Below are 15,257 nucleotides of genomic sequence, written 5' to 3'. Positions count from 1 at the left end.
TTTCCTAAGTTCTACAATGGGATCGAGACAACACAGAAAAAGACAGCAATTCAATGGTAAATAAATAGGGAAAGTGTGATTTTTAAAAAGTACCTGATAAAATCATAGCATCTGCTTGGTCTTAAACATCAGGAAAACTCATGACAGGAAACTCGCATAGTTAGAACCCACCACTCAGTGAATAACTGTACCCCAGATTAGAAGAAGAATGACACAACACCACCTTGTGGCCGTCGACTGTAACATTTTAATTTAGACTTTGATCCATCACTGACTATTACATGGACAACGGAAATTGCAAAAGGATTAAGTTGAAAAAAACAAAATGCTAACAAAAAATTAAAAACAACTTAGAACAAATTACAGACATTCCAAAATATTTTAATAAACATTTCCCCATGACGATAGTGCAACATAAACTGACTACCAGAAATTAGGAACAGGCTCTTAAATTAAGGCAAACTGTCAATGCTAATACCACTCTGACCTTCACAAATTTGTGAGAGATTTGAGGCAGAATGGCTGAGCATGTCTTCGTGTTGGGAGAAGACTTGTGTTTAGGAAGAAGACTGAGGTTGGGACCTCTACTCAGAACCTCAGACACAAGTCAAAGCACAGACCAGGAGCAGTTAGTCACCAAGGAAACACAGAGGAGAGAGTGCCAACACACAGACAAATCTGATTGGCTGGAGAGCCCCGGGCAGGTTCAGATCCAGGACTGGGGCATGATCCCAGAAATCCCAAAGTGAGGTGATCAGGCTGCAGCATCAGTTAGTGCAGTTTTCAGAGGCCTGAAAAAGAAAATAAATATACAGCCGTGTTACATCATCATGAGTTATAATGCGGTCGCACCAATTTATTAGAATCAAATTACAGCTGCTTCATGGGTGGGGTACAACCATGCACAGGACAAATTCTTTTCTATTAACAATTGTCTCCGTAGTGATTGAAATGTCCCCCTCATCATCCGCTCGTTTAGAAGATGTGAGTCACATATCACAAACATGATCATGCCAAAAACAGATATCATGGTTCACGAGTGCATATGCTGAATGAAACCATTCAAGGTATGGTGACATAAAAAAGGTGGCCAGATTCAAGAGTCCAAAGAGAGGAAACTTGAGAAATATGATACGATGTTAAGAGAGGGAGATATGGATAGGCTACTATAATGTATAATGTGCAATTTTATGATGACTCATAATACGTTTTCTGGAAAATCAGAAAATTGTTAATGGATAGAATAACGACACGTGAATACAGCTACTGGATACAGCTTCTAAAATGTGAGTTTTTTTTTCTGCCTTTCTCCCTGTTAAATAATTGCAAATTGACAATCTTTTTCTCTGGACTGTTGATGAGAGCATGTCAGAAATTTTAAGACTGCACATAGAGGTCTGGTAATCTGGATTGCCGTTTGACATGATTTCTTAAAACACTACACTGATCGACCATCAGTTATGAATGTCTGCAATGGGGTTGGGACTTAAACTACATCAATGTCCACCTCCAAAAACATTCTCCACAACAATATGAGAAAGTTATCTCTTTGAGAGCCTGTTCCTGTACCTTGAGGGATTCGGAAGCTTTACGCAGTTCTTTGATGACTGCAGACAAAGCTTCTGGGTTGATGCCCTGCTCACACAGTCTCACACATATGGACAGAGACTCCATGTCCAAACCTGTGTTCAGCAGCCTGGAGATCTCCAGCAGCACTGTTGGATTAGGATGACAGGTTATGATAGTTAGATTTAGATTTTCTGGTAACAACAAGACATTTGACTGCTGCACGTCCTATGCGATTTGTTAGCAATATGATTACAAACCAGCTGGGGGTTAGCAAAAAAGCCAGTTTATCTGCGACAAAATCTAAGTCATTTCACAAATATCTATATACATATATATATATATATATATATATATATATATATATATATATATATATATATATATATATATATATATATATATATATATATATATATATTTACCGTCCATTGTCTCCCGGACTGCGTTTAGGTTTGCATTCGCTGCGCTTGCCATGTCGTAAAACAGACTGAATACAGTTAGCCAACGCTTGCTAGCAGGTGGCTAACAAACAAGACTTGAAGAGGTCTCTGACGCGATACAAGATTAAATTATTGCAACAGTTCGTCCAGACTTTAAACGTTTCGTATTCATTTTAGATATGAGCTCCAAAAAATCTTTAAGGGGCAATATTAGCAGCTAGCAACCTTGCATGCTAAACTATCACTACCTTTCCGTGAGAAACTGGAGGAGGAAGTGACGACATGAATTTTGTCACTGATTGGTCCCAATAACTTCCTGCAACATTTCTATTGGCTAGAGGGCCGTGGGGCCGAAATTGAAATAAACGTTTGGACGTTCTCACTGTTGTTTCTTTGCCGACTGCTCAATGAAGATTGGTTTTAGCTGTGTGTTCAAAGTCCTGGCTCATTAACAGTTGTAAGTACCAACGGCAAAACGTTTATAGCTAATATTTAAGTGGACATTTTATTTATAAGTAAAGTGGTGCGTTAAGAAAGACGGCAGGAGGAAGTGTAACGTTTCGCTGTAACCAAATTCCTTCTACACCAATTGGTTCCTTCGATGGCCGGTTAAGTTAATGCTATAGAAACTGGGAAGTAATGTAGTTAACGTACCAACTAAAACATCGACTCGCTGTATAAATAGGCGGAGGCTGCCGTTTGTGTGGGCTATTCCTTGGTAATTTTATTTCTGGAATTTTATTTTCCGTTTTGCTGACTGGGATATTGTTTGTTGTCAGTTAAAATGGGGGACCGAGTTGAGGTACAGATCACTCCAGAGACCCCAGGCAGGCCTTCCATTAGAAATCCCTTTGAAAGTCCCAATGACTACCACCACCTCCGCGAGGCCCTGGTGCCAAGCCCATCTGTCTTCAGGTCCAAGCCTTGTAAAGCTGTAAGTTAAAACACACCCCACACCAATCATCTCCAGTCTTTTAAACCTACTTTGATGTGACACATCTCTTATTGCAAATATCTAACTGAATGGCATGTGTAGTCTTTTATTTATTTCCTCATCTGTATTTCCTGCAGACTCCTCCTAAGTTTAACTGGTCTATTGATGAAATGGCCAGTCTTCTCCCAGTGCACATTGACCCGGAGGAAATCCAGAGACAGTCCTTCTACCTCAGCCAGACGAGGTATGTACTGAAACACAGGAGACGCAGGAAATAATTGAGAGAGCAAATTAAAAAGAAAGTTTGAGTGACAAAACTGTATTCTATTAAAACATCTAGGATGGATTCTGACATCGAGGAAAAACGCCAGAGCGCGATTGAGCAGGTATGGAATTCAAATTAAATCTAATCATATTGTATAATGATGGAGAAATGCATTTTTTTAGATTCATTATGTAATTATGTTGTTTGTCTGTCCCCCAATAAAGTTTTTCACCAAAGGAACCATTGTGCCTTCCCCCTGGGCAGCAACAGACACCCGTAAAGGCCCTCAGATCTATATGAAAAGTCAGTTATATTACTTTTGAACTCCTCAAAGTCTTTTACAGTCACACGTTCTTCCCTGTATTTTGCCTTTTAAATGTAATATGTGTTCATGTTACTGTATTGTGTCTTTGGCTTGTAGGTTGCATGTCTGCAATGATTGAAGAGGAGCCAGAGAAAATCTCAGGTTGGTGTGTTCCTTCAGTGGGTTTGAAAGCACTTTCTACAAACGGTGTCCCATGACGCCTTTCCTCCATCACAATCTACTAATTTGTTTTTTATCTCTTGTTTTCTAGTTGCTTGCCAGACAACTCTTTCGTTACCTTTGGCTTTTGATTTGGAGAAAGTCCTAGGTAAGCCTCTAATAAATAAAACGCCAGCACAATTAAATCACAGCGTATGTTATGAAAGAGTATTCTCCCATCGAGTCACCATGTTTTGTTTTGTTTGTCTGTTTCTTCCCTGTCCTCAGGGGATTATTACCGGCACGAGGAGGCGTGTGAAGCTGTGCAGGAGAGCCTCAGCTCTTCCTCCTTAAGACGAAAGCTCTTCCTCGATGGCCGGGGCAGTTACAGTGGCTCTGACAGCTCCAGCCCACCAAGCCCAGACAGAAGCCACGCCAGGCAGGAGAGACCTTCCCTAAACCGAGGAGAGGGAGCTGTAGGAGGGCTTGAAGCTATATCGTCTATATTTTGCTCCCCTTTGTCCTGCGGCGTGTCGGCTCCGACTCCTTCTACGGTGAGAGAAGTGTAGTGATGCAAATGATGATTACTTGGCCACACTTTTGGTTTGTCAGTTTCACACCACAATATCTGTGTGGATGTATCTTTAATTTTGATGTTGTGGAATTTTTCATTCATGAGCTTTTTCTCACGTAATGCACCTTTTAATTTAGCAAGTGATTTATTTGTAATTGTGAGATATTTGTGAATCTATTATCAGCAACTTTTTGTTGTTTTTACCTGAAATCCATAATCTAACTTACACTGTTAACCAAAAATGTACTGGCATTGCCTTAACTACAGGGTCAGTTTTCATCCAGTCCCATTCAGCACGGCTGCTTCCGGGACTGCAGCCTTGGCAGCATCACCAGTCCTCTGTTCCCTGATAGGTCGTCTCCTGCTGGCCTTGTCTCCCCATCAATATCTCCTGTTGTCGCGAATGCAGCACGCACACCCATGGGCTCAGGTAGGCTATTCATTTTGAAGAAAGCAAAAAAAAAAAAAAAAAAAAAAAAAAAATGACAGGGTTTTCCTATTTGAGATTTATTTATTTACTTTAATAAGCTGCGGTGATGTTAACTAAGTTTTTCTTCACTGAATCTGTGTTCTTTCTTTAGCTGAGAGGAGGCAGCTGAACAATCTGACACCACATGGTGTCCCCCGTGACACAGATGTCACTTCCACCAATGAGAGCCCATTTGTCGAGGGCTGTTCTCCCATTCGTAGCTGCTCCCCGCACCAGCTCCGCTGCCTCAATGAGCCCCAGCACAACAGCAGACCCAGGCCCCGGCCTGCAGTCCGCTGCTGGGCTTCCCCTCCCCTCATCTCCCCGATCCTCAACCCAAAACTCCAAGACAATCAGGAAGGCGAGGAACAACTCCCCTGCTCCACCTCTTCCTCCTCCTCCTCCTACTCTTCTTCTCTCCCTCTTATGGAGCTAGATCCATCTTCACCCATAGTCCGTGACGCTCACCCTGCTGACACTGAGCGAGTTAGCCTGGATCCTACGGAACCTGTGAACATGGAGGATGACAAGGAGACGGGGATTGAACGGAGGCTTGAGGATGAGGAGGATGAAGAGGAGGAAGATGGAAGGCCTTTGGGACAGCTGACCAGCTCTCGTATGGGCAATGTGTCAGCAACAGAAAGCTCTCAGATGTTTGTATCTCTTCTGGCAGAGGGAAGCAGCATACGCTACGACTCCAGCATGCAGGTTTGTGTGAGAACTAAGAGCGACTTTGTTATTTTTGTATTTCACTGCATATTTAACTTACTCTTGTATGAATGAGTTGTCGAATGGAATATTTGCAATGGACTGCTTTTTGTGTGTGTTCAGGTGGACAGCGGGTACAACACTACCTCAGCAGGCACCGGCAGTCTTATAGATGGCCTCGGCTCAGACTGTCACAGCAAAGAGTCCTTCAGTTCAAACCCACTAGAAGAAGCCTCCCAGGTCGCTCGACACACTAAAGTAAAGGTAATGTTAACCCTTCACACACAAGTACAGGGTTGTGTATATGAGTTTGTGTCTTAAGATTTAATACAGCTTCAGCATCTATTTAAATACCTGTACATAACTGACAGTATATTGCAGACTTTATGACAGTATTGTGCATGCTGCCAGTCTGCATCAGTTTATTTTAGCAACTTAGTTGCTTTTTCCTTTTCATCTTGTTAAAAGTGAGTTTCCTGTGTTGCAGGTATTTTATCCTCACCACTGAGACATCTGATTGATGCATTTAAAGGGACGCCTCTTCCAGTGGAAGCTGGAAATGATTATTTCGCAATCAAATACAAAGTTTACACTAAGTTTGAAGCATTTACGTGGAATGAATTTGGTTTGGGTGAATGTGGTTGACTGTTAAATGAAATAGGAACAGAGCTGAAGGGTTTCACAAGTGGTTATAAGGGCTGCAACTAACTTATTTTCATTTATTTTTATTATTAATTGAAGGTGGAAAGAGCAAATGTTTTGACATTTTTGTTTGAAAAATGAAACGATTATCAAAATAGTTGGCAATTCATTTTATTTGAATTTGCTAATTGATTAATCGACTAATTTTTGCAGCTCTACTGGTTATTGGTTCTTTTAAGGTTCAAAGTTCAAACTGTGCGACTAGAAGCAAATGCTCTACCATAGTGTGTTTTATCACCAGTAAGAAGGGAGAAGACTAATCTATAGTCCCACTGTAAGACACTGAGAAGCTATAATCCAAGTTAACAGTTCTTTTGGTTCCAGCATACTGGTGTGATAAGAGGGGAGAAAAAAAGTCAATCCTGTATTAAACATGGACAACAGTAAGCCTGAATGCTGTATTGATGCTAATGCCATTATTTCAATTTTATTCGGTGCTGATGTGATCAACAAAATAGATCCTGACTTTTGGATGACATCAGATTTGTACTGTATTTATGTTTTTATAAAACCGTTTATCATGATGTTTTTATATGAGATTTTTTTTCTTTTATTATGAGCAAGAATTGCCAGAATTCAGGTTACCTGTGGATCTTATTTGGATTGGTTGAATATTTATTCCTGGCTAAGAGACACTGAATAATGCCACTGAAATTGAGCCATTTGTTATTAATTTTTTAATATACTTGAAGGCATGGGCTGGATTGTCACATTAAATTAACTTGAATTCTTTGTCTGGCTTGAGAAGACAGTTATTTTTGAGTTGGGTGTTTCTATGATGTTTATTTTCAGCACTGAGTATTTTGCCTTAATGAAATAAGACATGATTATTGAGGGTCGAGCTCCAAATAATTCAATAAGATTTATTATCACTGTGTAATTGCATTGTGACAGATTAAATTACCTTTGACCAAAACATGTCACTGTGAGATTTTAGTGAAGAATATACAGTATAGAATTTTTCAAAATGATTGGGTTTTAAATCAAGTAAGATTAAATCATTTAATGCAGGATTTTGCTAAATATTTTCCACACTTTTACTGAATGAATGCTGTGATATTAATTTTATACATATTCCTATTGGCAAACAAGGCTGTACACAGTCACAATGTGTTTCCATCAGCATTATGAACACTTTTATATAACACTTTTAGGTATTTCAATTTTACAGATGAAGATTCATAGTGGGTCTACAAAAACACACAGAACCAGATGGGTTAAGAAAAAGAACACTTTAATGACTGAGTCGACTACTGCACTGTTATTTGTCAGGTTCACTGTATTACTGACTTCCAGTCCCTTGCAGTTATCGTTGACTATGTACCAACAAGTGTTTCATGTAGTAAAAAATGATTATACAAGAAGCGTAGTACATGTGAGGCTGGTTCAGTGTAGCCTTGCTGTGGTACATTTCTTAAAATAGATTTGTTTAAAGTTGAACAGTCAGTTGTGTCGATGCACCAAACAGTCCAAACTGGTTCTTTAACAGACTTTTACAATTTCTCGAACTGGAAGTTGAGCAGAAGGTTTAGGAAAAAACTGCTTTCTGTGTCAGCAGTCCAGTTTGGGTTTCTTGGCCTGTGGTTCAACATCTGGGGCTGGAACACTCACACCCGGGATCTAAAATAAAGAAAACTTGCATCAAAAATCCTGCAGTACCTGGAGGACACTGGACAACACCTCAGTGCTGTTAAAACAAAACAAACCTCATCCCAAACAAAGCATTATTTATTTGCATTTATTAATCAGGGCATTCATAACCACTCATAATCAGCAGGAGCAGGTGCCAGGAAACAGCTGCTTACAGTGTCTTATTGACTTCATTTCCCTTCTGTCTGTGGATTGCTAATAGGAGGAAAATGGGATTGGGGCAGAAAATTCTATTTACAGCCACAAAAAGGACAGGCTAAGAACCCCAACTAAGTGATGTATTCTATCCGTCTGTCTATCGAGCTCGTCTGCACATTGGAGCCCCTAATTTAGCCACATTACTCATTTCACAGCAAAAAAGGCCCACATGTGGGGCTATAACATTAAATATTACACAACATTTATTTATGGATTTCGACATAAGGTAGCCATGATGTATTTTTGTTTGACAGTGAAACCCAGGTTCCATTTAGCCAGTCCTTACCACAGGGTCGATCAGAGCCATGCGGATCTTCTGGTGCTGAATATTGGAGGCGTCCAGGCTGATGGTGACCTTCACCCTGTCAAATATGGAGAAGGTGTGCTGCTCTACCTTCAGAGTGGGACCCTACACACACACACACACACACAAGATCTTTTAAGCACATTTCATGATGTTTTAGCTTAGCAGTGCCAATCTATAAAAAAAATAACTTTTTTTAATAGAGTTATTATAATGAATATTTTATAGTTTATACCTCCTCATCAAAAACAAGGCTTGGGGCTGCCTTGTCTTTTGTGTCAAAGAAGACCATTCCCTCCAGGCCGAACTTGGGGATGAGCACAGTGATTGCGTTCTTCCTCACAAAGAGAACAAATCCCTCTTCATTCAGTATGCCTCGGCTCTTGAAGAACAACTGGAAAGAGATCGTTTGTATTAAAAGCGTGATTTTGCATTAAATTACGCAGTTTTGATGTAGTCCCCTCCATTTTTACTTAATGCAGTGGTTCATGGGGTTTATACGTGGACACAGTGCTGATTCTCACTTTCGCTCAGTCAAAGTTTTTATCATGATGGTTCAGGATAGGTTTTTTTTTTGTATTTTTTGTATGTGTAAGTCCCAAACAAGTTCACAGAAATTCAAACCAGTGTGTCCACATGTGTTTACCTGTGTGTGGAAGGCCACAGATGCCCTCTGTGCATACTGAGACATTTTGTGTCTGTAGTTGAGGTTGTTGCTGAGGGCTGACTGCTTATGTTTGTCCATTAAATCTGGGTAGGTGGTGTCTGCTCCTATGGCCACTGCAAGCAAACGGTGTACTATAATATCAGCATACCTGTGTAGAAGAGCAGGTAAGCCGGGGGGGTTTACATTAAAGGGAATTGAAGAAAATAGATGACACAAGGAGGTTAGAAAGAACTGTGTTGTGATAAGTTGTCAGTTTCTTTGCTAAAAAGGCCAAACCCAAGACATTTAGTCAAAATGTGTTTTCATACCTCCTAATAGGTGATGTGAAGTGTGTATAAATGGGTGAAGCAAGGCCGTAGTGGTGAAAGTCGCTGTCCATGCCAGAACAGAAATACACAGCCTGCATCATGCAGCGAGTGGCCAGGATGCGCAGCAGCGTGTTAAAATACTGGAAGCCATCCACTTTCGCCACGTCGAGGGAGTCCGCCAGGGCTTTGGCCGAATCCGTGTGGATCTCCACACCCTGATGAGAAAAAGGAAACAAAGCATTGATACCTTGTATCCACCGCAGGTCACGTGATGGAAAAGTCAGATAAAAGTATGGATAAATGGTTGAAATAGCTAAAAATAATGGATGAATGGTTGAAACAGCGAGCTATAACTTGAAAATCAAAGCACTGTTTCTGTATGACCATCCCTCCCCCACTCACCTTGGACTTTGCAGCCTTTAGCAGGATGTCGTAGTTCGATGGAGGCGGTGCTGGATGTTTCCTCAGCATAGCACAGTCTGAAAACTCATCATAAATCTTCTGGGCAACGGAAATATTGGCCAGCAACATGAACTCCTCTACCATGGAGTTTGTCTCCCTAATAAACAAGACATCAGTTTATTTACACACATCAGAAACACAGCATGACACACAATGACACACTGAAAAAAAGAAGTGGAGAAAAGGTTACCTACATGAGTTCTTTGGTCTGGAGGTCAATGGGGTCATGGGTTTCACTGTCGATGTGGAAACGGACCTCTAAGGATGACAGCGTCAATGCCCTGAAGGACATCAAATGCAACACAAGCGGTTACAGGAGTTATGATCAACTCAATTAATGTTCCTGATTCTTTCCTCATCTCTCTTCGTATTTTAAGTTGTCAACTAGAAGGCATGTTTCCTGTTTTTGAGGGCAACTGAGCCATAGATCAATAAAAATTCAAGCCAACTGCATTTTCCGCCCATAGCATTGGAATATCATTCCATCCTGCATTTTGTGAATACATCCTTCTGCCTCTACTGCTCCAAACTCCAAGTCCTTACCCTTTCTCTATCCTCTGCCTCTTGAGGATTTTGGCTAGTCTGTTGAGACCTCGTAGGCTCTTGGTGATATCATCATTCTTGGTGGTGTCATCAATCCTCATCTGGGCCTCAGCATAGGTCAAAGATGCCTGAACCAAACAAGAGAGGGGAAAACAAGGAAACATAAATAAACAAGCATGCTTGACCCTGTCTTACAAACAGATCTACACTTTCTAGTGTCATACTTTGTGTGTTGGCACTATACCTTGGAGTTAATGACGCTCTTTGTGAATCGGGTCTTCAGAATTTCAGCCTTGTGGTTCATCTCCCAGATACACGAGAAAGCCAGCCTGGTAAAAATAAATAACTAAAAATCAGCTGGAATGGCATACATCTACAAGCACTGATGACACTGATTACTGTGTGAGTGCAGGTACTGTATATGTATGTATGTATCTCTAGGCCTCACCTCTCCACATTGGAGCGCAGAGAACAAAGATTGGAGCTGAGCAGCTCAGGAACCATATCTATCCTCTGATGGAGACAAAACCAAACACAGCATGTGACTTCAACTCAACTAAATATAAACTCAGCCAAAGCATATTAGTTGTCAAAATATGCAACATTTCAATACAATCCAAATGTCCCTCCCAAAAAACTGGTCTGAATTCAATAGTAGATTTTCTAAAGATTCAGTACTGTCATCAATGTCTGAAAACATGGCAAAGGTGTCAAACAGTCTATGAAATTGTAAACACGGTCTCACTTTACTTTGTTCACTTGAGCTGTAAACAGCCTTTTCCAAATGTAAAATCATGATGCTTCTGGAGTCTTTTGTTTATTTCTAGCATTTTAGGTTGGTACTGACGTTATGAAAACACTGCACAGTGTGTGTGTGCTTTTCCTTACTTTGCCACACAGGTAGACCGTGGTGCCGCGATTCGCAGCCTCTTTGTCCAAAGCGTTGCCGGGTCTGATGAAGTGACTGACATCAGCGATGTGGACGCCCACCTAGAGCAAACAAATAACACACTGTAAAATATAGACAAAAATAACTTACTCCTATTACTTTACAGTGTGTGTACAATATGTGTACCTCAAGGTTTCCATTGTCCAGCTCTCTACAGTGCAGGGCATCGTCTATGTCTGTACATCCTGGAGGGTCCACACTGCACACTGTCAGATTCCTCAGGTCCTCTCTCTTCACCATGTCCTTTACCACATTAATATATACACAGGCCTTTACATGTGTGCTTTCACATGATGGGGTTGTAGACTCGACTTATAAACCATGAGCAAAAATACTGCAGTGAGTCTCCAGAATCGCTGCTATTACCTCTGGTGTGATGGCCCACGGCATCTTGGGAAGGAAACTGAGCACAGCCTGAGAGAAGGCCTGGTGGGGGACGTCATGCTCCAGTAGCAGCACCTCCTGCTCTGTGTCCTTCTCCCCTGCAGCTCCCAGACTACGCACAAAATGACCCTATCAAAGAGGAAAAAAAAGAGGTTTCTCTCCAAGCACAGACTGGCTGCTTATTACATGTCATGTAAATCATCATCAATTTCCTGTCACATTTTAGCAACTGGAGATGGGTCCACTCATCGCAGTTCCAAAGATCTGACATTCTGAAGAGGTTCACTCACATTAGGATATCTGGAGTGTCTGGGCCATCCATCAATGGTCACGATGATCCTCTGGCCCGCCAGTGTGGATGCTTGACGTGTTTCAATGCGAATGCGAGGGATTCGGCGGTCTGCTGGGGTGAAAAGATGCCGGGTTGACTGAATGAAAAAGGAAAGAAAAGGGGTGGTCAGATACGGACGTGTTCGTACAGATTTAGTACATAGAGAGATTTATTCATTTCTGTTAACATGCATCCCAATTTTGAGGACAGCTTCAAATTTTCAAACCAAGCTAAATTAAACTGTATATGACATACAGTATTACAGAGCAGTCTAGATTTACCTCTTTAATCTGGGAGGCATTGAGCATCCCACAGAATGGCCTCCAGCTCCTTTTGATGATTCCCACTATTTTGCCTGTGGGCTTCCGGGATGCTTCAGCTGCCAGTGTCCTCAACTGCTCAGACACACAGGAACACGGAGGTCATTAAAATACTGTAACTACAAAGGCCGAAGGGGGGTTGTCATTTGATTGCAAAGTTTTAAAAAAAGTACAGCCTCTTCATTCTGTGTAGTACAGCAGTCAGATACTGTCTATCCAGACCAATAAACACCCTGAATTCATCATTCCTACTTCAAGAGGGGAAACAACAAACACCTCCTCAATCTCTAAGCAGAGACAAAGCCAGTCTGGTCAAAATCCAAAACCCAAATTCACCGCTTTCTCCTCGTCCTCTTCATCAGCATTATCATCCTTTGCTGAGCCTTCATCGTGCAGCACGACTGAGGAGGGCGCCACCCACTGATTCCGTGGCAAAAGCTGCACGGCAACCACGTCCTGGTGCACAGCTCTGTTGAGGTTCTGAAGACCCTGGATGATAACCTGATAGCGAGCCAAAGGGAAATTTTAACGAATGCAGGCACTTTACTGTTGCTGACAGTCACTGAACTTACAGTAATTCCTCTAACTGGAAACATAAAACTCAACAAACAACATGATAAATTATGACCCAAACCCAGATGAGGTCTGGAAGATTCTTTCATTTCCAGATTTTGGATAACTGTTGAAACACTGCACATTTGCAAACAAATGTACACACACACCTCTGTGCTGTCTTCCTCCTCTCCCTGGACAAAGACTGTGGCCTCCAGATAGTTGTCCCTGCTGGCCCTAAAGGTGCCCTGGAGGAAGGAGCCACTCTTAAGTCCTGCTTGGATCTTGGACAAAGGAAGGTGCTCTGGGAATAACACCTTACTGCTTGTGATTTCATTCTGAGAGAGGAAAGGAAACAGAAATCAATGGAAAGAGAAAATAAAGAGAACGATGTCCAATAGAGTTTGGCCACAAAGTAATGGCAGCGGTGTGAACCAGACATACAGATACAAATTCTGCATACAATCTCAGAATTACCTTGTGTCTCTTTATGTAAATAGTTCAGTATTGTACAAGTGTTTACCATGTCATCATTGGACAAAGCCAGACGATCCACAAGCTCAGGATTCGCGATCAGACTCTTGACGTACTCTTCACCTAGAATGGAAGGGAGTGATGGTTGTGACAAAGGGACAAATACAACTGATGCCCTATAACATGTTACTTGTATCCCACTTAGTAAGGAGGCCTCGTTCTTTATAGTGATTACACACGACAAATTTCTATATGACCCATGATATTTTCTTTCTCTGAAGAAAGCAGCACTAACATTTGTACACCAGCAGGCCGCTCTCCTCGGCCTTCTGCTTGTTCCCTTGGTCATTGGTGAGGAGGACCACCTTGAGCCCATCTGCGTCGGACTCAGATGTCTTCAGGTGCTGGCTGTACCATTTTGCCGCCACACGAATTGCACGGTCGTTACGGTCATTGGCGCTCTCCCCCTGTTCACGTTCAATGAATGTCTCTCTGGAAGAATACACATTTTAAGGGTGAATGCTTGACAAAGATGAAGGGAAAGGGGGTCTAATAAGGAGATCTTTACGTGAAGGGGAATGTAACTTCACACGCAATTGGCCAATGTATTTTGGCACTGATTTTCTTTCAAGTGCTTTTACTTTTTATTACTATCATGCAATTAAGACAATGCAATGAAGTAAAAAAGGCAGTGGTGTCTTTGTACTTGTGGTGTTCGTTGGTAAAGGTGTAGAAGCACTTCTCTTTCTCATGTATGATGTCCTTCAGGCGTTTGTAGACTGGTGCACTGCGGTGGCGTACCTCCTGCAGCACAGTCTGAAGGATAATCACATTACGAATCACAGGATCTTCCAACACGTCAATCTGCAGGATACAGAAATTGAATCAGGAGAAAGGGTTATATGGGTTGAATAAAAAATGGGTTATAATAATAGCCTAGAATCAAGGATTCACCATCACATAATTCTAGGTTAGACCTCCACTGTAGTTGGTTAACATACTAATATTGTAGTCATGAAAAGAAATATAAAGAAGAAAAACATAGCTGTGGGGAAAATAATATATTATCGTTGCAATAATCAGAAGACGCTATTCATTCATAAAGACATATCATAAAGGTGGTTAGCCCCAGTTATAACGTTACATAAGATACAAAATTAGTGTTATAGGGAGTATTGTATGGAAAATTATCTCAAGACGTGTAAAAATTAGATTTATTAGACTGCTTGGTGATCCAAAAGGCCTTCTTGTTAAAGTACACGAATGATGTTACGTATCCAGTGGAAGTGGGACACTCTTTTTACCTGATGCAGCACCACATTCGTGTCAGGAATCAGATAATGTGGATAATTGCACAGATTGCTCTCAATACACGCGTCTCTCTGCAGCACCGTGGACTCTTGTTTGCATTCAGTGCAACCTTCGCTTCCGCACCAAATATCATCTCTCAGATAATGTTCGCGCACTATCTTCATCACCCCACCCGACCGGGTCTTCTTAACGAAGGTTTTAGATTTCAGCATGATGAAGATAAAAGCCTAAAAGCTTAAATCCCGATGTTTTTATCCTCCAAGTTGATAACAACCGGTTAGCTACCCATGTGTAAACTAACTCTCTTGGCCGACAAAATCTTTCCCAGAGTTCTGATATACTCGTGAAGTCGGATTTCAGGAGTTCGTTTTAAACCGTATGTTTTTCATTTATATTAAGCGCAATTTAGAAACTATGGCTGAAGATAAAAACGCAAGTTGCGCAAAAGGACAAGAAGAGATTTTACTGTTTTTGTGTGAAACACTTTAAAAGTCCATGTTTAATTTTGGTTGGCCATCTAATGCTTGTTCAATGACAACAAAGCAGAAGAAGGCAGAAGACGGACTTGATGGCTGGTTTCATGAGAAGTAGTTCATTTTACAGCGGCCAACGTGGTTAGGATGAGGTACTGCATGATCGGTGCATTGCAACGAATTGCAAACGAGTGGGCGTTGGTTGTA

The 15,257-nt window shown here is 41.3% G+C and overlaps 3 protein-coding genes across 3 annotated transcripts; 1 reads left to right on the top strand and 2 right to left on the bottom strand.

Annotated features, from left to right (window-relative positions):
- Positions 1-227: 227 nt before the first annotated feature.
- mzt1 (mitotic spindle organizing protein 1) lies at positions 228-2,265 on the bottom strand. The gene is made up of 3 exons (XM_041947951.1): positions 1,992-2,265; positions 1,570-1,715; positions 228-791 (listed from the first exon to the last, which is right to left on the bottom strand). The coding sequence occupies exons 1-3, from the start codon at positions 2,041-2,043 to the stop codon at positions 768-770; spliced, it is 222 nt and encodes a 73-aa protein (XP_041803885.1). The 5' UTR covers positions 2,044-2,265; the 3' UTR covers positions 228-767.
- A 108-nt stretch (positions 2,266-2,373) lies between these two features.
- Positions 2,374-6,648, top strand: bora (bora aurora kinase A activator). Its single transcript, XM_041947893.1, has 12 exons — positions 2,374-2,466; positions 2,789-2,943; positions 3,081-3,187; positions 3,284-3,329; positions 3,433-3,511; positions 3,630-3,674; positions 3,784-3,840; positions 3,960-4,225; positions 4,513-4,675; positions 4,827-5,422; positions 5,546-5,686; positions 5,910-6,648. The coding sequence occupies exons 2-12, from the start codon at positions 2,794-2,796 to the stop codon at positions 5,928-5,930; spliced, it is 1,671 nt and encodes a 556-aa protein (XP_041803827.1). The 5' UTR covers positions 2,374-2,466; positions 2,789-2,793; the 3' UTR covers positions 5,931-6,648.
- A 438-nt stretch (positions 6,649-7,086) lies between these two features.
- On the bottom strand, positions 7,087-14,867 carry dis3 (DIS3 exosome endoribonuclease and 3'-5' exoribonuclease). The gene is made up of 21 exons (XM_041947560.1): positions 14,571-14,867; positions 13,973-14,130; positions 13,562-13,758; positions 13,316-13,389; positions 12,963-13,130; positions 12,577-12,741; positions 12,202-12,315; positions 11,880-12,017; positions 11,572-11,718; positions 11,332-11,448; positions 11,145-11,246; positions 10,705-10,769; positions 10,501-10,585; positions 10,257-10,384; positions 9,908-9,994; positions 9,654-9,810; positions 9,252-9,466; positions 8,923-9,091; positions 8,512-8,670; positions 8,259-8,381; positions 7,087-7,744 (listed from the first exon to the last, which is right to left on the bottom strand). The coding sequence occupies exons 1-21, from the start codon at positions 14,787-14,789 to the stop codon at positions 7,676-7,678; spliced, it is 2,856 nt and encodes a 951-aa protein (XP_041803494.1). The 5' UTR covers positions 14,790-14,867; the 3' UTR covers positions 7,087-7,675.
- Between the last annotated feature and the right edge of the window lie 390 nt (positions 14,868-15,257).

Source organism: Chelmon rostratus, chromosome 11, assembly GCF_017976325.1.
Source record: "Chelmon rostratus isolate fCheRos1 chromosome 11, fCheRos1.pri, whole genome shotgun sequence".
NCBI lineage: Eukaryota > Metazoa > Chordata > Actinopteri > Chaetodontiformes > Chaetodontidae > Chelmon > Chelmon rostratus.
The sequence above is the reverse complement of the archived record's forward strand: the minus strand, read 5'-3'. Positions and strand labels throughout refer to the sequence as shown.